Here is a 20,003-nt window from a genome sequence, read left to right on the forward strand (position 1 = left end):
TTCAGACCATTGAAACCATTTATTTTAAACCATACTGTATTAAAACCAAATTAGAAATTAAAACCCCAAAAAACCTGTGCAAAACCCATCACATTAGGCCCCTATTCCAGGACAAAAATCCATTTAAGAGCATCACCTTGAAAACAATACAAAGCTCCCTTGACTTCATAAGGACTTCACAGAGGCCCACAAGTCCACGTTTGAAGACACATTCAGTATTTTAAGTTAAACAAAATCAGGTGTCTAGCTTCCTTTTGATCAGGCAGCAGCTGATACCAAACTGCAACACTCTAAATTCAGTTCCCTTGGACACGTTCATATACACATATGGTACTAGGAATATTAATTTATCACATATCGCTTATAAAAAACTAACAGGCATCAGACAGACGAAATTTTCTTTAATTTAGCTACGTACATTGGACCCCACGCTCTCCCTTTCTCTGGGAGAACCAGAAGTTCATGCTTTTGCATACCACTGAGAAAAGCAAATTCCTGAGAAACAGCTGTGGCCAGTTCACTTATGTCTACAGGCATAACATCACTGCAGGAATTTAGAACGAGATTTATCACATCACTGTTTTCTGCCTTTGAGAGAGTGCACGTAGAATAGACCAGTGATCCACCAGGACGCAATGCTTTAATAGCAGACCTGCAAATAACATAAAAAAAAAAAAATTCAAAGTAAGAAGCAACATACTGGGGGTGGCGGAACATGAGAAGACTTACAAATCTAGCATTACAAATAGGCATAAAGATAAATAACATAATCAAAGCATCTTAACAGTATATAATTGACAGTTCAGGAAACTACCTGCAATGCATTTTTCCCTTCTCATTTACTAATTCATTCTCAGTTAACAGAAGGTATTTTTTATAGAACAGTGACACAAAGAAAGCAGCATCCATTCAGAGCTGCAGTACATACTTCAAACATTCATATGCGCAGCACAACTGTGGAAATGCTACAACTGTGCATACAAAATGGGTTACACCACATCAAAAGTGCTAGTTAGATACTTAGCTAGCTGCTTGCAGAACAAGTATCAGAATGTCCAACTGCAGTAATAGCCCAAACTAACTACTGAGCTGTAATTCTACCAACATTTCTGCAAATCCTGCAGCTTATTTAGCAGGTAAGAGAACTCGGGGGTTTCACTGAGCCACTACTTTTCAACCGGATTTCTTAATGAAGTGTGATGTATCGGACCATACCGTTTGTTTATGTGCCCTTTACCTGTTGACAAATTTTGACTAAAAGGCAAAATAGTGGCTTAAGATTTCAAGTATCCTGAAAGCTTCATGACTACTGGTAGACAGACAGAACAGAGGTTCTTTTTCACTTCCCCACTTGAAGTTGAAACAAACTTTGAAGTTTCAACTTGAGTTGAAACAAACTTTTCATTTTTTTACTTGCCACTAAAACAGACCTGCAAGGCCCTTTTTCAGACAGATAAAATATAACCTGTGAGAGTAGAGAAATGAGATATGTCATCCATATTCACCTACTGCAAATTAAGAGTAAGGAGAAAATTCCTACACCTGGCACCACAGAAGAGCATTCTTCAAATCTGGTACCACCACATAACAGAGAGAAGCAGCTGCACTAAAGGTTCACTTGCCATTAAAATGCTCTCTTAAGATAATCCCTTTTAATCATACACTTTGGAGCCTTCAAGGACATAACGGCTCGAAGACTGAGCTGTAAGCTAATATTCAGACACATCGCTGCTTCTGGAAAACAGATACTACTGCGCTGAAGCAAATAATACACTAAAATACAATTGTTCCCTAAAAAAAACTTCTTTTGTTTAAAACAAAGAGAATCTGCCAAGTGCATGTTGTTACTCAGCTTGTGAGTATCAGAGAGAGCACAAGATAGACACTCGAGGGACTGCAGGTGTGTCACGGGGAATTCAGCGGGTGCACGAGGGCAGGGCAGATACTGGAAGCATGGATTTGGGGAGCACAATGACACACAGAGTCATGCTGTATGGAAAGGCACTGAATAATCCTAGATTGGTAGATAGTACTGACAATACTGCATTGCCTTCCCCTGCCCCCTAGGAAAAAAAAAAAAATCTATGGGAAAAAAACCCCAAACGCACAACATATCCTCAAACCAGTTGAGGTGTGCATCCCCCAAACACTGTTCGATCAGTGAACCTGATTCCGAGCCCAGATAAACAAACACAATGCCACTGAAAGAGCCATTCCTCCAGAGACAGGCTGAGGACTTGCCAAGGGTGATATCTGAACAAAAACAGTAGAAAAAAGAAAAGAAGAAAATAGAAGGGGAAAAAGGTAAGTCGTTTTAACTGGATTGGGCCTTTTCAGGAAAAGAATCAATAAAGAAAAGCCTAATCACAAGCAGGATCAAAGAAGATCACAGATCAAAGCTATTCTGAAAGTCCTGTCTGAAATAATGAGGAAACACCAGGAAAAATGACTGTTTCAGCCAGAGATAATACAACTCCGTTCACCTTCCCAGGTGAAAACTCCTGCATATCATACCCCGTCTGTTTCTCTGGGGAGAGTACACATTATCACGCTCGTTTCTTCTATGAATCTCGGTTACATTAATCAGCAAGCCAAGTACGTATTTTACTGGAATCTATACTACTCCAATTTTAGCGTAGCCCTCTCAACTGATGATGCTCAAAGAAAAATCAGTGCTTAATGCCTTTGTTGTATCAATCTTCAGTAAAAAGATGGAGAGTGAGCAGATGGCTAGCACATTTAGCCTAAGTGAGTGAGCAGTTCAAGTTCAGCCTCTTATAGGTAAAGAGCAGGTTACAGAGTACTTTGATAGTCTGAATACTTTCAGTTTAACTGGGCGTAATGGACCCATTCTAGGATACTTCCAAAATTAACTAAAGCCATCACGAACCCACAAGCTTCTCTCAGACCTCTTGAGCAGCTTTTGAGAGGCTGTAGAAATGTTTGAGAACGTTTTAGACACAGGTTGATATAGGAAAAAATCTACAATGCCACCCTGAGACAGTACAACAGAGCAGGTGCCATCCTAATGTCCCTTCCAGATCTCATTTTCTAAAACTTCATAGAGTTACCAGCACGCATTTGAATTGCCTGCCTCCGGATAGTCATCCTTCTTCCCCTCTGCACCCCAGCACATCCTTCTTCCCCTCTGCACCCCAGCACATCCTTCTTCCCCTCTGCACCCCAGCACGCAGGCGCTCCATAGCAGGCTACAAGAGCACCAGCACTGGACGCGCTGCTCCAGGCTGCCCCCGCGTCTCTCCAGCTCCCTTCCCGTCCCGCCGTCCATTTCAAAGGGCAGGGCTGCTCTCTGGCTGGTCCGAGCAACCACAGAGAGCCCAGATACGGGACGGTAACTATTGTAAAGCAGAACAGGAACGTACAACCTTCTAATCCCTTGTCTCCTTGACCTCACACCAGTTCCGGAAAACATAAAACCATTTTCCTGCCCCCCCCCCCCCCCCCCCCCCCCGCAAAGAGTTGCTTTCTAGCTTTCACAGTGGAATTCGAAGTGAACAGGGCTGAAGTCTAAATGGGCTCTCATGAAGGTAAGCTGATCTTCACAGTATTATTAGAAATCACCTACTTTACTCCTTGTCGTGGAGCTTCGCCCTCCAGCTACACCATTTCCATGCATACAGGAATGCCCAGCCAGGAAAGGACAGCTAGCTGGCTTGAAAATGTGAAAGTGTTTTTGCATAACAATCAGGATGTACTTTTAGCATGATAACTTTACCCACAGCCGCAGATAATGGCAACTGCTTTCCTACCTGTAAGATGGATTCTATGTGAATATTTAAACAAGTGAGAAGGTATTCCTACCATGTAAAAGTGGAAAAGGTAAAAGGCAAAGGGATATAGCAAGAAAGTAAATATAGCTACAGCTTACAGGATTAACAGCCTAGACACTTGGGAAGTGTCCTTTTCTTACCATATATAAAGCAACAACCATTCAAGAAAACACTTTCAAAGGCACCACGCTCCTGCAACTGTCACTGGGGCAGTGATTCAGAGGGAAGAGCAGCACAGGATTCTTCTGAATGAAATCCCGAAAATCTCACATTAACCCCCCCCCCTAAATCTAAGCCTCCTTAGCTTGGGAATCTTCACCGGCCCATGACCCAAAAAGGTCAGGCTGCCTAGTGCAGTTATCTTTATTCTGAATCCAAGTTATGAATTAAAATATCTAAGGAGGATTACTTTATGCTGCAAGGTTAATCAATGTATCTATCCATCTTGTCAAGTGCAGCAACAGTTGTTTCAGTGGCTGTGTTCAAAGTCAACCGAACGCCATCCTTGATTAAACCGTGCTTGGCTTTTGATAAACCTGCACCGAGCTGCAAAATTCAAAGTGAAGTAGTGCTGGGCTCAAAGTCACAGGGTGATACCATGCTGGGCTAAGCAGATTCACAGAGTTTGGTCCCCCCGTCATCAGCACGACAGAGAATTCGTTCAAAAGAGAATTTGTTCAAGTAATTTAAGAAACTAATCTTCCTCTGTAACCAATGGAGGGAAGCAAGCTTATCCAAGGGATGGGTCGGAGCTGTAGTATAACTAACGGACACTTAACAGGACCCCCCACTGCTACTATGACTGCATCAGCTAAGAACTTAAGATTCCTCTTACATTTGGTATCTTGATTATCCTCACACCAAATTCTTAGTGTAAGGTCAGCTCTTAGCTGAAAGAATCTGGTGCCTGTTTATAAGGTACCCTGTAACTTCCAAAAATGGTCTCTAAATCTGGAACGATTAAAAACGAGGCTAGGGCAAACGACCCTAAAATATTTTTTCACCTTCCTCTTATTATGATCCATTGTTTAAAAATAAAATACATTACTTAAAGTTAATTAATCTGCAGTTATTCTCTCAGTGGTACAGACCACGTTCCTGTTTATTAAAGAACTACAACTTCCAGTTTAAATACAGATCCAGTTGTACTTAATTTCCTAATTTTAGATTCAGGCATGTACATTTACCATAATGAATTTTACATGTTAGAGGCACTAATATTGCAGAGTTTCAAGCTTCATATAAAGAAGCATAAGAGCAAATATTAAAAGCTCAAAAAACTTTTCCTGAAGGGATACTCATGACTTGTTCCCTTTTCCCTACAACCATGTTTGCTTTAGTACTTGCAATCAAGACCCTAAAGCAGCACCATTGTCGGCACCCGATATGTGTAATTCAAGCTTTTCTGTTGCATGCTATCATACTACACCACTGCAGGTGTGAGGTTACTGTTTTAGCGCCGTAAGATAGTCAAGGCACAGCAGAAAAGCCTAAAATCAGTGAAATGCATGACAATCCATTGCCATGCCTGTTTGATCAGGTATGATGGCCTATATACAAGATCTCCAAGGTTAGTTCTTCCAGGAGATGACACCAAATGGTGTGCAAAAGTAGTAATTACATTACAGAACTGCAAGTACTATTGCACATTACAAGACAACGTACATGCTAAATCAAAGAAAAAAATAAAGTCAGCTCTTCTCTGGGGTTCTGCACACAACTGTAGTATGTATCAGCAGATCGCAGCTTAGGAGACTTCAGTGACATCAAACAGTCTAAAATTTTGATGATTTGAAAATGTCATCAATAGCTTGGAATTCCAATAGCTGGAAAACTGCAGATAGTGTGAGATTCACTGGCACATTATTCTGTAGAAACTTGTGGGATGCTTCTCCACACTTGCTTTGAACTACTGACATAATCAGTTTATAGCCACTGAATCCACACTTCAATCTTTCCACCACATTAGTGCAAGACACATCTGTAATCCAAAAAAAAGGGTGGCTGATGTTCACCCCGTTCAGGAAGAACTCTGAAACAATTCAACACATGCAGACTGCTCCCCTCCTCGTTTTAAATTAGGTTTTACATATTGTGCTATGGAAGTCAGATGTACAGAAGATGATTTACAGCAATCTAACACCTCATATTACAAGAGTACTGGATTAGATTTTTTTAAAGAAATATATTATTTTAAAGGAGTTTTATTTAGTTTATTTCCCAAGAGTAACTTTAAACCTAACAATGGAGACTATGCTAACAATAAATTAGCGAAAACACAGCACTATTATTATTTAATAGCTCAGTGTAAAAAGACCAGTCCAGAGCCACATGAGAACTTCTAAAACCAAAACACTCTTACATGCAAGTAAAATGTTGTTAGCCATAACCCAAAAAGAGGATTTTTCACACTTACAGAAAATTAAACGTGACAGGGTGACATTTTGTTCATTCTAAAAGTCTCGGTGTCTCAAACATCCTTTTAAAAATAGGCAGACAATAAATATATATTTCATACTACAGCTAGCACCTGCATGTCCAACCTACTCCTCCTGTGCTTGGGTTTACGTTGCATGCCATTGGAAGGGTCAGCATTAATTGTGTTAATCATTCAACCATTTTCACTATTAAAGCAAAAAGATTACACATATTTTAGGGCAATTTTAAAATAATACAACACTTCAACAGTGCCATCTCTTGGCAATTGGGATGTATTTCTGCTCAATACATGAGATAATGTCTGATCAGAATAAAAACGGTCAACCCTTTCATAACCTATTCAAGAAACAAAGCATCTCAAGATGCATTTGCTTTTATCCTCAATCCTATTATTTTTATTGACTAAAGATACCACACGTTTCTTTCTTCCTCTTACAAGAGTCCAGATACATTGTGGTAATATGGCCTGCACGTTAAAAGGTTTTACTTGTATTTATCCAAACCGAGCCAAAATGATAAGGAAATGCCTCCTTGGTCAAAATACCAATTTTCTAATTCTTTGTGATGGGTGGTGACAGAGGTGCACAGGAGACAGAGACACTAGTTGAAGTATTCTCTCCATACCCCAAGCATGTACTCCTTGTGCTCCTGTGGTGGAGACTCTGCAGTTCAGAATAACACAGTAGCAACAGGAGAAACATGAAGTGACCTAACTGCTTTTTTTCAGCACTAGACTGACTGTAAGTAAAAGGGGGCATAACCACCAAAAAACCCACACAACCAAAAAACAACCAACCAAACCCCCCAAACCCCCCCTGTTCTGCTGTAGCCAAAATCTGTCCTGAAAATTCTTATAAATAACATATGGATAGCCAATAATATTCAATTCTTACACAGCAAAGATCAAACCTTTGGTTAACATTATCAGGCTTTCTCCTTTGATGCGTGATGACTTCTGAAATACTCACGCTATTAACCGGGGCTGTGAGACATCTTTTGCAACACCAGGACTGCAGCGCCTCTCTCATGGGAACAGATCGGTTTATTTCCTGTTCTCACACTTCAGGGCCACAAGTGCCAATGCAACACCTATGAATCTTGCTTCCACTCTCAACGCTGCAGCTGCCCCGCGTGCTGGCCTGCTGGGTCTTCACACACTCAGCATCATTTTATCAGCAAGGCTGCTTCTAGCTGGCTAGCCTCCAGCAGCCACAGGTAGTCCACTGTGACAAACCTTCAATCGTTCCATCGTTTTAGTCATCCCAGAATTACCTTCGTACCTCATATACTCTCAGAGGTCCAGCCCTCTGCCCAACTTAAAACTTATTATTTGCAAAAAGAGAAACATACATAAACCAAGCAGAACCTTCTCAGCTACAGAAGGGAGAACAAAAGACCTTTGAAGCCCACTACAGACTTTGCCACACAGTTTGTGTTGTTCTTCCTTACAGCTTATGAAACACGGGTACACATAGAAAGGACTGGAGGTGGAATTAAAGCAAAAGTTGTGCTCTAATTTAAATCTGTAATCCCCAAACAAATGTCTAGCTGCTGGGTAGTTTATTTGTTTATTCGTGCAGTTATTTATTAATTCAATAAACTTGGTTTTGCAACATATTGTAAGGGACTTGACTCACAGGGCACTGCCAAAGGCTTAAGGAACCAGGCAGTACTTAAAATCAGAAACTATTTATTTTAACACCTCTGATGGAAGACAACATCGAGCCACAACAATGGCCACAGCATGCACTCACCGTGAAGAAATTCAAACCAACCACGAGTCTAAAAAACTGAGTAAAATGACTCGTACCTCCACTAACATAACCAACAGTGTTTTGGGGAATGGCACAGCACAAACGTGCCACATTCAAGGACTTGAAATTGGAACAAAACCCCAAGTCCCCTTGTCCAGGGAGCAGCTATATAACCGTTTCACCTGGAGCGGGGGCAAGGATGCACAGAGAGGGAACACGGTTTGCACAGCAAGGCGCCCAGGACAGCATGCCCAGTTTGGAGCCTGGGGCTCCCAGCCTATATAAACTATTTGGCTTTTCTAAGATAGAAAGTCGTTAAAGGAGGAATCATTCACATAACCCACAGAAGATTTGCTAGTGGAACAGTTGCAAATCTAAAAAGTTCCCAGTGGAGTTAAAGGATTAGACAGTTATGAATAACAAGTGTATTAAATGGTCAGCTACAGAGGAGCAAAGGGAAAAATTCCAGGGAAAGAGATGAGTAGTGTGATGAAATAATCCTCAGTAAGATTTCCTCCACTTTTCTACATGCCTTCTTCCCTTGTCCACAGAACATGGCATGCACTTCTTTCCTCAGCTCCAGTACCGTGGTTCAGAATTCCTTTGTGTCACTCTAAAACGCCCCTGAACACCCAGGGAGCTCCTGTGCAGGAATCCAGCACATGCCGGGACAGAAACCTGTGGCACAAGACAGCTGCCGTGTTTCTGGGGGGACCCTCTTGTGCTTCTCCTCCCCGCCCCAACATTCAGCCCTGCCATCCTTTCAATGCCTGACACTAAAATTCAAGCAACTTCTATAACAGTAATTTTTTTTAAATGTTCAAGACACTGGCTCTCCTTGCCTTTGCAATTAACATTAACAGCTGAGATTTTTTTCATCAGTAGCAAGTCACAAAGAAAACTGAATCACTTGGCCTGGACAGGACCACTAGCTAATTCCGAGTATCTTTTTACTTCATCATTACATGTCTATGTGCTATAAAGGCTTTTGTCTAAATCAAAGCAGAAATGGTACAGTGGTACCATATACTAAATATATGATGGCATAGTTATAAAAATTTTTTTTTGCCTTCACTCTACAACAAAAAAAAAACCCAAACCCCACAATTAAGAGCTCACAGTTCCTCTTCTAGGTACATGTAGAAAACTACATTTCAGTGAAAATATAAAGGTGACACCGAAAGCGGGAAGAGGAGAATTGGGATCTTTCTAGCAAATTGTAGCATTTACTATACGCTATGTGAAAAAGACTCTTTTTCAACAAATAAATCTATGACTATATATATTCTATAAAACCATGTAACTAATTTTAACATACCAGAGAACACAGAGCAGCTTGTAACTTAAGGTTTGTTACATTTGCATCCTACCTTTCCAACAGAAGTTTTAATGTTTATTCTAAGTAAGATATATTTCCAAAGGTCTGGACCGGAGAAAATAAAGCAGGTCCTGTGTCATGTAGATTAACCTTTAGAGACTTCGGTTGCCAATTCTACCTGATAACTCGAGGAAAACTGTCAACCTGCCAACTTCCCATGGGTGCAGACCGCTAATCCAGCGCACAGCGCGGCTGCACGCTCAGCAGTCTGCTCGGGGACCGAAGCAGCAAGGCAAACAGATCAAAAGCTTTATGAAGCCACTTGCGCAACACCTGGTTACTTAGATATATGATATTAACTAATGGTTTAAGCACCCTTTAATTCGGAAAAACAGGTTCCGAATATTTGGGTGGAGGTTTTTCTTGTTTTATTTTTCTTTCCAAGTGCATGTGCACAACCCTCCTGCTGCCCAAACTATTCAATGAGAAAGAAAAAAAACCCCAACATAACCTCAAAAGTTCTGGTAACATTTTCTTCAACAAGATCAGCAATTTCAAATTCCATGTTATAACTGATATTCAAAGCAAAAAAGTTCTTTTTATCTCACTACTGTGCCCCACTTGCATAGGGTTTGTAAAAAGATATACGCATGTTATACAGAACCAGACGTGGTTCCTTAAAAAATCTTTGTATTTGTAAGATAGGGATTGAAACATTTCGTTAACTAGGAAGAATAAAGGGTTTTTTTTGGATTTCTCAAGCCAAGTTTAATGCTCCATCCAGAGTTCTGAAAAAAAACCATACAACTCAAAAGAGATCAACCAAGAAAACAACCGTTTCGTATGGCTTGCTTTGCCACCAGTAACCCAAAGCATACTTCAAAGTTCTCATGCACCCCAGATTCCCCCTAATCTCTTAACTTTGTGTGTGCACGTCTTAGGTATTCAAAACAACCTCCCCCGTAGCTAACTACTAGGGGAAAAAAGTGGTGAAAAAGGAAACTCAGCCAACGTGTATCTTTTAAAGCTAGTCTGAGCTCCTGTGAACCAGAACTCTATTAACCACCAATTAGAGCTGTTTAATTACTAAGAGATGTTGTGTACAGTCATGTTACAGTAGTCTGAATGCCTTTGCTGTGTTTTCGAAATCGGATCCTGTTGGATTTATTTTCAGCTGAACCCTAACAGAGTTTCTTTCTGCAGCAGCAGCTGGTCTAGGAATAATTACGACATCCATAAGAGTTTAAAAGTAACTATGCACTCAAGTTTAACCCAAAATTTAATTTCTATCTGAGAACTGGCAACACTGGTAAATTCTCTTATGGGAACCACTGTATTTTGTGCTAGCATTCAGTATCAGGAACTGAACATTCCTTCCTTACTTTGCAATTTGTTTTCTGCATGAACACTCCGAATAATAACAAGATTTGCAGCGTGTTCTCGGATTATAGCACTCAGCGGGGATGCTTTGGTTTTAGTATTAACAAACATTACAATCTCAATTTCCTTCAAATCAGTGATGCCCTCACTGCTTACAAAATGTGCTGGTCAGAATTTATGCCCCTTATTTACATTTCAGATTCTATTCAGATTGGCATAGGAAGATCACTGCACCAGTTTCAATACTTATTCCAGATCTTCATGCTTTGAAGCCTCTATGTATTTAATAAATCACACTGTGTTGCAAAAAATAATTTTCCTTCCTCTGCTTCCTCTCTGATGTCCAAACCCAGAAAAACAGATTACAAGATTGCAAGTGAAACATCTCCTTAATTAAGAAAGAGGAAAACTCAAATTCTGGGCTGTGTGTCACTTGATAGAAATGAAAATAGAACTCCCCTTTGCATTTTATCTTTCTCATTTTTGTGTTATCCTTATATTTAATACGACTGCTGAACAGCAATAATGCTTGGTCCTCATACTTTTAAGCTTCATCTTAAAATCACACAATATTACATAAACTACTTTCAACAAAATTGCTGGGTTCCAGCTTTATACTTTTTTTTGTTTTACAGATACAGGAGGCAAGGTGAGATACGCCCACGAGCATAAAGTACCAAGTAATCTGAACAGATAAACCTGAGGTAGCTCTGCATGAGCTGACTCACATAAGGTGCAGCACAGCTGGATCAATGTAGGTTCAGCCTTCCTGAATTTAAACTGGAAGTATCAGAGATGGGATTCAAACTCAATATTTTATTTATAATTGGGCACTGTAGCCATAAAGCAAAGCCTTGAATAGGGTAGCATTCCACAATTTTAGTTTCACCAAATTCTAATGCACTTGGAGGAACCACCTATAGCCTTTCCTGGTCTCATTTTATCATTTCCTTTTTCCCTTCTGACACAGGATCTGAGATGTCTTTAGTACTGGAAATTCATTCTAAAGTGATCAGATAAAAGGCACAATAAAAATACTGTGGACAGCTATACCATTTACTAAGCATATATCAAATATTTTAACTGAGAACGCTTGTAACCTCTAACACTTGAACCTAACCATTTATTTCAGACAATTCAAAATCTTTTACAAGACGGGGGGAAAAGAAATCCAGTGCACATAACAATAGATTGGTCGATCTACAGAACTACTCCAACCTATGTTGAGCAATGAAACTGAAATTTGCATCCTTCTACTTCAATTTACATTTCAAAAGAATTTCTCCTTACAAAACTAATTCTTACTGCTGTTGCTATAGTAAAGTACACTTTCAACAAAAGCAAAGTTCTTGATTTAATAATAATTTAATTAAATCTGATTTGGGCCGACAGGAACCTCTCCTTTCTTTAAAAACAAGGTTCATGCTGTCATCAGTTCTCCACTTCAGGATTACAATCTGGAATGATTTATGCAGATTCTCAAAATTTCTCTGCATGATATATGCTTTCTTTTGGTAGGGGTTCACAAATTGCATTTTATATGTCAAATATTGAAAAGGGAGAACCGAAACAGGTCAGTGTTTTAAATGTGATTGATTTCTTCAAAGGAAATGGGTGACATGATGCATTACTGCAATAAGATACTCATATTTCTGTTATAAATCATTGGCTCCTGCTAGGCCTTTTTCAACTGGAAGTCATGCAAAACTATCTTGAACTGCTGCAATGGGAACTTTCCACAAAAACTTTCTTTCTTTTTTGTAATATGTTATTTTTTCCCTCAATTTGCTTTGACAGATGGACTTGGATGTGACTGTTTCTTTTCAAAAAACACTCAAGTCTAGAAGGTATTATTGGGAAGTCGCTTTATTTTTTGCCCAACAAGAAAAACCGTAGAGTCTGAAACCCTTTCACAAATGCTAGCCTATGGCTGGTATCGTGAAAAAGTGTAATACATAATGACGTCCATTTGGATTATTATTGAAAAATAAACAAACAATCCTCTCTCCCCCACCAAATCCCACAATCTTTTACTTTTTTACCCTATCAATTATAATCAGTAGTCTTTCTGGGCCACAAATAGTCAAACAGGTACTAAATTCAAGCAGCACGTAAGAATGTGCAATAGGCAACTCAAACTCTTCATATGAACAGACCAGAAAGCAAATTCTGAAGCAGCATTAAATAATGACCTAAGTGATGGTAGGTAACCTGTCTTGACTTACAGCTCAGTTATTAAAAAGACTGTAACAAAGAACCATAAGGGACAATTCTATGAACAAGCATCACCACCACCACCACCACCACCACCACAAGGAGTGTGGGGAAGAATGCCCAGCTGGGCAGGTCTACAGACTATTTTCACAGGTAGTAAAAAATACCCCCACACTACTAAAAGTTAATGCACATGTTTTTTGCTCCAGCCGGGGAATATATCTACAGCCATTTTAGCTGTGCCTACAAAAAATATTTTGATATGGTACCAGACTGTGCAGAGTCATGTGAAAACGGACACATACGTGGATAAGCAACTCACGAGGACTGTACAGCAGTAAGGTAGCAGAGCATCTGGGCCTTACTGCTTATGTTACCCCATACAAATTTCCATATTCACATTAACCTAGACCAGCTGTTTCTTCTAAACAGCATTGCAACAACATACTATTCACATTCTTTTCACATGCTGAAACCTGGTTTTGGTTATTAAACATGACAAATCTTGCCCCCATGTAATTTTTCTTAATTATGAAAAGCTCCCTTAATAGCTTTCCTTTGCACTTCTCACCTTAGCAGCTGGAATTGTAAAGATGATAACTTTTTCCTTTGTATTAGCCTAAGTGTAGCTTGCTGAATATCAGAAGAGAATAGCCAACTTCTGTCATTTGAACAAGGAGCATCAACCAGTACCTATACCATAAATAAGAGCAAATAAAGACAATTCACAAGATACTTTCTGAACACTGTGTACAAAAAAAATCTACTCAACTTTTGCAAACACAACATTTTATTTTCCATGTTCTTTTTCTTTTTTTATTTGATTTTTTTTTATGTCCATGTTCAGAGGTAAAAATGATCTAATTACTATTTGAGATGTTTCTATCAGGGGGTGGGGAATAAGAAATTACTGCTCCAAAAGTATTCTCTATCTGAATTGCTCTCACTTGTTCCCCCCACTCCTAAGTACACATCATGCAAAGAACACAGCTACAAGGTCTTCAGAATTCACTACCAAGGCCGAATGGTCTTGGTTCCCCTCGATAGGTCAGATATTTTTGTGGGGGCCAGAAAACAAAAAGAAAACTAAAAAGAGCACAGCATAGGAAGAGAAAGAAGCAGAATGCAGAAATATAATTTTATAATAAGTAATAACATTACCTTGTCATATAATTCAGGCTTAAGATCTCCAATCTGTGTACCGTCCATTTTAGTGATCATTATTAAGTTAATGAAAGGATCTGGGATGAAGGATTCTATTGTCTGTTTCAACCATGTTGACCTCAAATCATCGTTTTCATTACAGTGAAACTGACCTTAGAGAATTAAAGCAAACAAAAAAGAATTAAACACCCTAAAGCCAATATTTCTGGTTTTCCATTTTTTTTTACAAATATAAAGATTTACACTGAGTTCAGAAGTACTACTGTTTTGCCATGACTGCCACAGAGTTTACACCTTACCTGCTTATGTTATTGCACATTTTATAACACTGCTGAATTTTTATACACAAGAGTAAATTTCAACATGCTCCTACCGAACAATCCATAAATATTTAGTAGTAAGTACTTCCTGTAGCAATAGACTTCCACAATAAAACCAACTTTAAACATGGTCCATATCCAAAGACCAGTGCCAAATGCCTTTCTGGGCTCCTATATGAGGTACATGCCCTTTATTAATTAACGAACTGCCTTCAAATAAAACACCAGTTTCGTGTATCCTAAGCCGAGCAGTTCAATCCCTTATTTGAAATTTAAGCTAGAAGTGTTTTAACAAAAGCCTTCTGGTTGCACTTACTTTTAACAATGTAGCCAGAATAATTATCCCTTACCGCTGTTGCTTGTACCCAGTCCAGAAAAACGGCGTGATATTTTTTTCTCTTAGTCCTATTTTCTAATTTCAAAAAATTTCTAATTCCGTATCTCCACAGGATGTCCTACACTGTATTTGCCACGCACAATACAGTACATTTTAGCATTTGCTGAGGTATATTAAGAATCAACCTCCTTACATCTTATGTTCTTAGCAACAATTTGGTATCTTCAGAAACAGCCATGAGATGAGTGTTTTGTTGGTTTATTTTTTTATTATTCTAAATCTTTTGAAAGGACAATCCATACTTAATTTATCTCATTGGCATCACCTCATTCCTCTAGAAGAGGGAAGGAAAACCAGCTGGAATCAACAGGTGCTAGTGGTTATAGTAATGGTCTCAATCAGTAAGAACATAAGGTGCTGTGAACATTTTGAGACAACTACTACCCAAGCTAACATATAAACTTGGAAACAGCAATCACAGCTTGCTTTTACTCCCTGGCCTGGAAGAACTGAGCGGCTGCTTGCTGTTACCTTCTAAACACTGTGATTATCTTAGTGCCCCTCCACAATATCTAGGTAGATTGAGGCACAGAGCTTATCAAATACTGATACAAACCAATTCCTCATCATAACCTTTCTCCCTCTGCCTAGATCTTGCATATTTAATTTGTTATGCTCTGTTTTACATCAGTAAACTTAAATTTACTTATACTACTGCACAGCACTGGCCAGAGAGGTAGCAGAGGAGAAAAAAAAAAAAGTACAAGTATTGCAAGATTGCAGATTACTGACCTCCACGTACCAACAAATCTATGTGATTTTAAGAAACTTCTCAAGAATTAACAATAAGGGAACCAGTGGAGAAAGAAAAACATGTAATGTACTTCACTTTTGTCTGTCAGTCTGTAGTAACCTATACTTTAACTACCATATTTTTCATCCTCTTAAGCGAAAAGACTTCATAAAAATCTTACTAAACAGCATGGAACTACCTGGAATATAAACTGTTCTGGTTTTGCCCCCATTCCAAATCTAGCACAGACAACAGGCACAACTGAAACGGCCCAGGCACAGAGCCAGGGATCAGCTTCTAAGCGCACCTCGCTCCGTTACCTGGACAGGCACACTGCAGGATAGCTACTGATTTACCCCCCGGCGCAGCACAGAGATCCAAAACATCTTCCCCGTCTTTCACTTCTAACGCCAACACTGGCAACAGCGAAGCAGCGTTCAGCAGATAATACTCTTTCAGTTTACCAGCCTGGTGTTTCTGTGCAGGGAATCTCCCAGGGGCTCTCCTGATGTAACACTTAAAGGATGCTGGAAGATAGGGCAAACTTCTTGGAAAGGCAGGATGATATCCCCTCGCAGGCAAGGTGGTCTCCAGTTCAGCGGACTGGCTGAACTTGTTAAGCAGAATGGCGTACTGCCAGCACAATGGGTATGTGAGTACGTCTCTAAATTGAAAAACCAAAAAAGCTATTTAAGAACTTGACAAATAAAATTAGCATTCCACAGCACAGGAAGCCTTTTCTTATGTAAGGATAACAATCTCACCATTGGATGATTCCAGTATAATCAAAAAGGAAATATTTTGATTAGATAAGATTAAGAAAAGTATGCAGGTAAATAATTTTAAGAGAAAAATCAAGCCACCATTTTCTCTAATTATTGTACTTAAGGCACTAACTTCTTCTGAAACAAGATGTTCTCTGTTTTCCTAATTCTTTAGCAAAACAACTGCAGAAGTTATAAATGATGAAGGGTGATGCTCTTCCTGACTATAAAGTATTTCCCTGGGGACAAAGACCAACTGAAATATTAGTTGTAAATATTGCAACAAAAAGAATCACATTGGCTTTGCAACGGTTATTCCAGCCAACACCATAATATGCAGGTTTTACATGTGTTTTTTTTCTAAATTTCCTTGTAAGTTCTGCAAACACTGGGCCAGAAGAAATTAAACTAATAAATATTCCTGGAAGACAGTCAAAAAGAAGTGCTTATATGGTAGGAACAGGCTTGTTTGTTTTTCAGTTAACTTTTTTTAGACCTTTCTTGCATGGATTTCCCCTATTTTCTATTTGAATTCCTCTCAGGACTTTTTCATTTAGTCTCAAAAAATACTACTCGGGAACATTCGTTGCCTAAAAATGAAATACACATTGATTCAACCTAAAAGAGTTTTTGATTTGATTCACTTAAACTAATGCTATATGTCTATGGGTCTTTTTCTTTTCCTTAAAACAACTGAGACACTTATTTTAAACTACTTTTTACTCCAAAAAGGGCGCTCACGGGAGCGACATGGTTTGCAAGACTGTGATCACATAAGATCCCGTAAGATGCTTTTTCATTCCAAATAACATGGCACTGATGACGGGAGCACTTGTCATGCACTTGAAGTCAAAGTCAACTGCTTTTGTTCAAACTCCTGTTGAAAAGTATATAAGCTAAGCAAGGCACTTCTCCAGAAGGGCTCTTCTGCTGGCTTCCCTGCGAGCAAGGAAGGGAAGACGTCTTCGCTCAGTACCACAGCCAGTTCTTTAGCGGCTGCGGGATCAACGCCCAAATTAAGTGACAGACTGTTCAGTACATGGCGTTAATATTCAATCTCCTCTAAGGAAAGAAATCAGGGGATGTACTTCTAACATCTTTGTCCCAGTTTCTCCAGATACTATAAAGCTGTAGAAAAAACACTAACAGCAGCTGTTAAATATAAAAGGATGCTTTTTGGACCATGTTTTTACAAAACAGTCACAAACACATAAGATGGTAGTCTCCTTGCAGTGCATATGCATACAGGAGAACAGAAACTTCACATGCCAAAAGAAACATCTCAACTAAAAAACCCTAAAAAATTCCAAGTTTTAGACTTCTGTTATTTCATGCTTTTATGCTAGTTCTAAACTGGAAAAAACCTGAAGCAGTTGTTACAGTCTTTTTTTTTTTTACAGTTGTTACTGTTGTTACAACAAAGTTACAGTTGACTCTTTCAAAAGTTATTTTATGAAGCACTTAAAAAAATAACAGAACCTTTCCCCCTCTCCCCTCCCTCCCCCATCTCTCCGAAAAAACAGACCTGACCCTGGTCCATGCATCTCCCAGTTCCGTTGTGTACTGCTTCTCAAAATGATCCAGAACAACTTGACAAATCTGCTTTTCAATTCTCCCCTTTGTTTTATTTTCCAGCTTCAGAGAGAAAAGGAAGATAAAAGTAGTAAAGACAAACAAATGGAACCCTCCCTTCTTCTCACTAGAATTCTTAAAAGAAGATTTTATCAATTTAAAACAACTTACTGATACTAGGATGCTCAAGTATCCAGGTCACACCACAAAGGTGATCAGGATGTAACAGAAATGTCACAGAGAACAAACAAGCTGAGCGAGCACGCTCTCTTCGTCCCTACCTGCAAAAAGGTTATTCAGAACCTGCTGATACTACTCCTTCTCCGCGCCCACTGTGCTCATACCATGGTTCCTGGGACCCTGGTACACCAGGAGCAAAATAAGCAAGGTGTGATGGCAACCACGCACCGCCACGTTGTACCCATGTAGTTAAATAAAAGGAAGAAATTAATTTAAATCCTTGTGTAATTCAGCTGGAGTTGAGCTGCAAAGCACTGCGATAGCTAATATACTTCAAGAGTAAGGGGGAAAAAAATTGGTTACGCTTTTTTTTTTTTTAATTTATGGAAATCTTGTATTGGATACGGAGAGGAAGAAAGTTTGGCTTCGAAGTTGTGCTGCTCAGAAGGAACCCCCGAAGGCAAACGCCCGGCTGTGCGGGGCTCCGCTCCGCAGGGCTTGCTGCAGCCCCCGCACAAACACCGGCGGAAGGCGGCACCCCAAGCTCCGAGTCGCTTCTCCGGTTCCTTCATTTGTTAATTACACACCGCGCGTCTCCGCGTCCCCCCCCCGGCGGCAGGCGGCGGGCCCGGCCTCCCCTCCCGGCGGCGCGGGGCCCTCCCGGTACGCGCGTTAACATGACACGCACCCGGCGGTGCAGCCGGGGAGGGGCCCGCAGAGCCGGCCCGGGCCCCGCCGAGCTCCCCTGCAGCTGCGACCCCCCCGGGGCGCCGGGCACCCACCGCCGGCCCGCAGCCGGGCCTCCCGCTCCCGCCGGCAGGCAAGGCCCGGCGGCAAGGCCCACCCCGGCCCGGTGTGCAGCCCCGAGCCCACCCGCCCCGGGGAGGGCCCCGGCCGCCCCCCGGCTGCGCCTCACCTGGCCCGGGGCGCGGGCGGCCGCCCAGCGCGGCAGGAGCAGGAGCGCGGCCCCGGCGGGGGGCGGCAGCAGCCGGGCCGCCGAGCGCGGGGGGAGCCGCATGGCCGGAGCCGGGGCACCGCGGCGCCCCCTGGCGGCTGACGGGGCAGCTGCGCCCCCCGGGCCCGCCGGCCCTGCCCGGGGGCTGGTTTCTTTGGTGGGAGTTACTTTGGGTTGGTTTGTGTTGCGGTAGTTGTTTGGTTGTGGCTTTGCGGTTTTTTGGTTTGGTTTGGTTTGGGGTTTTTCTTCCTTGCCCTCCCCTTTCCTCTTTCCATTTCCCTTTTTTCACCTTGGCAGGCTGTACTGTCCTCCAGTCTCCCCTGCCTCCTCCAGGAGACAAACTGGGCTTAGGCAGCAACTGGGCCCTCCGTTTATCACCTTATAAAACAGATGGATCCTCATTCCCAGAGCCTGTGCGAGGTGCTGCTGCCACCCACGCCACCACCATCAGGCCTCTGCTAATTAACAGCTCCCACCAGCCCAGGCTGAGCGCAGGCGGCCGGCTGCTGCTCAACACCCTAGAGCTAGACCAGCTCTAGCTCACCCTGCTGCTACTGCAACGAAAACAAACGGCTAGAAATGTGACAATTATTCACACAAACGTCTTAGGTGCATTTCCAGATGAGCCGTTCCTGGGGAACGGCCACCAGAACCACCAAACTGAGTGAGCAGCACTACAACCTGAAGCTGTGCCGAGCTCGGGCAGTCCCTCATCCCAACAGAAGCGCCGGGACCTGCAACCCCCCCTCTGAGCAAGGGCATCTTGCCCCACCAGCCATCCCTGCCTGCAACCATCGCAACAGCGAAACAGCCACCCCCTCCCCTCCCGCAAAACTGGCGCATCCATCAGCATTTGCCGACACCCCCAGCTGAAGAACAACCCCTGTGGAAACGGCCAGTTTGCTCAGCAACAGTTTCGATTAAAGCCTGCCCACGTGGAACCGGCCTCTCAGCCCCAGCCTGGAAAAGGGTGCAAAGGTAAAGGCAGGAGTGCTATCGTTATCAATAAATATTTGAGTTTC

The 20,003-nt window shown here is 41.3% G+C and overlaps 1 protein-coding gene across 2 annotated transcripts; it reads right to left on the minus strand.

The window, feature by feature from the left end:
- On the minus strand, positions 1-19,095 carry NSUN3 (NOP2/Sun RNA methyltransferase 3). 2 transcript variants are annotated; one of them, XM_055702610.1, is made up of 7 exons: positions 18,943-19,066; positions 18,128-18,206; positions 17,805-17,909; positions 15,831-16,174; positions 14,058-14,212; positions 13,468-13,589; positions 1-652 (listed from the first exon to the last, which is right to left on the minus strand). In XM_055702610.1, exons 3-7 carry the CDS (start codon positions 17,816-17,818, stop codon positions 382-384), a joined length of 906 nt encoding a protein of 301 aa, XP_055558585.1. In that variant the 5' UTR covers positions 17,819-17,909; positions 18,128-18,206; positions 18,943-19,066; the 3' UTR covers positions 1-381. The 2 variants fall into 2 exon arrangements, with proteins under 2 accessions (XP_055558585.1, XP_055558584.1); XM_055702609.1 differs by lacking the exon at positions 18,128-18,206 and having other exon boundaries at positions 17,800-17,909; positions 18,943-19,095.
- Between the last annotated feature and the right edge of the window lie 908 nt (positions 19,096-20,003).

This window comes from Falco cherrug, chromosome 2 (assembly GCF_023634085.1).
Source record: "Falco cherrug isolate bFalChe1 chromosome 2, bFalChe1.pri, whole genome shotgun sequence".
NCBI lineage: Eukaryota > Metazoa > Chordata > Aves > Falconiformes > Falconidae > Falco > Falco cherrug.

Coding starts and splice junctions, on each gene's coding strand:
- NSUN3 (XM_055702609.1), bottom strand. CDS start 19,044: ATGCGGCTCCCCCCGCGCTCGGCGGCCCGGCTGCTGCCGCCCCCCGCC. Junction 17,910..18,942: donor CCGCCCGCGCCCCGGGCCAG/GTGAGGCGCAGC, acceptor TTCTCTCTGAAG/CTGGAAAATAAAACAAAGGG. Junction 16,175..17,799: donor GATGCATGGACCAGGGTCAG/GTCTGTTTTTTC, acceptor TTTTCAATTTAG/AGACGTACTCACATACCCAT.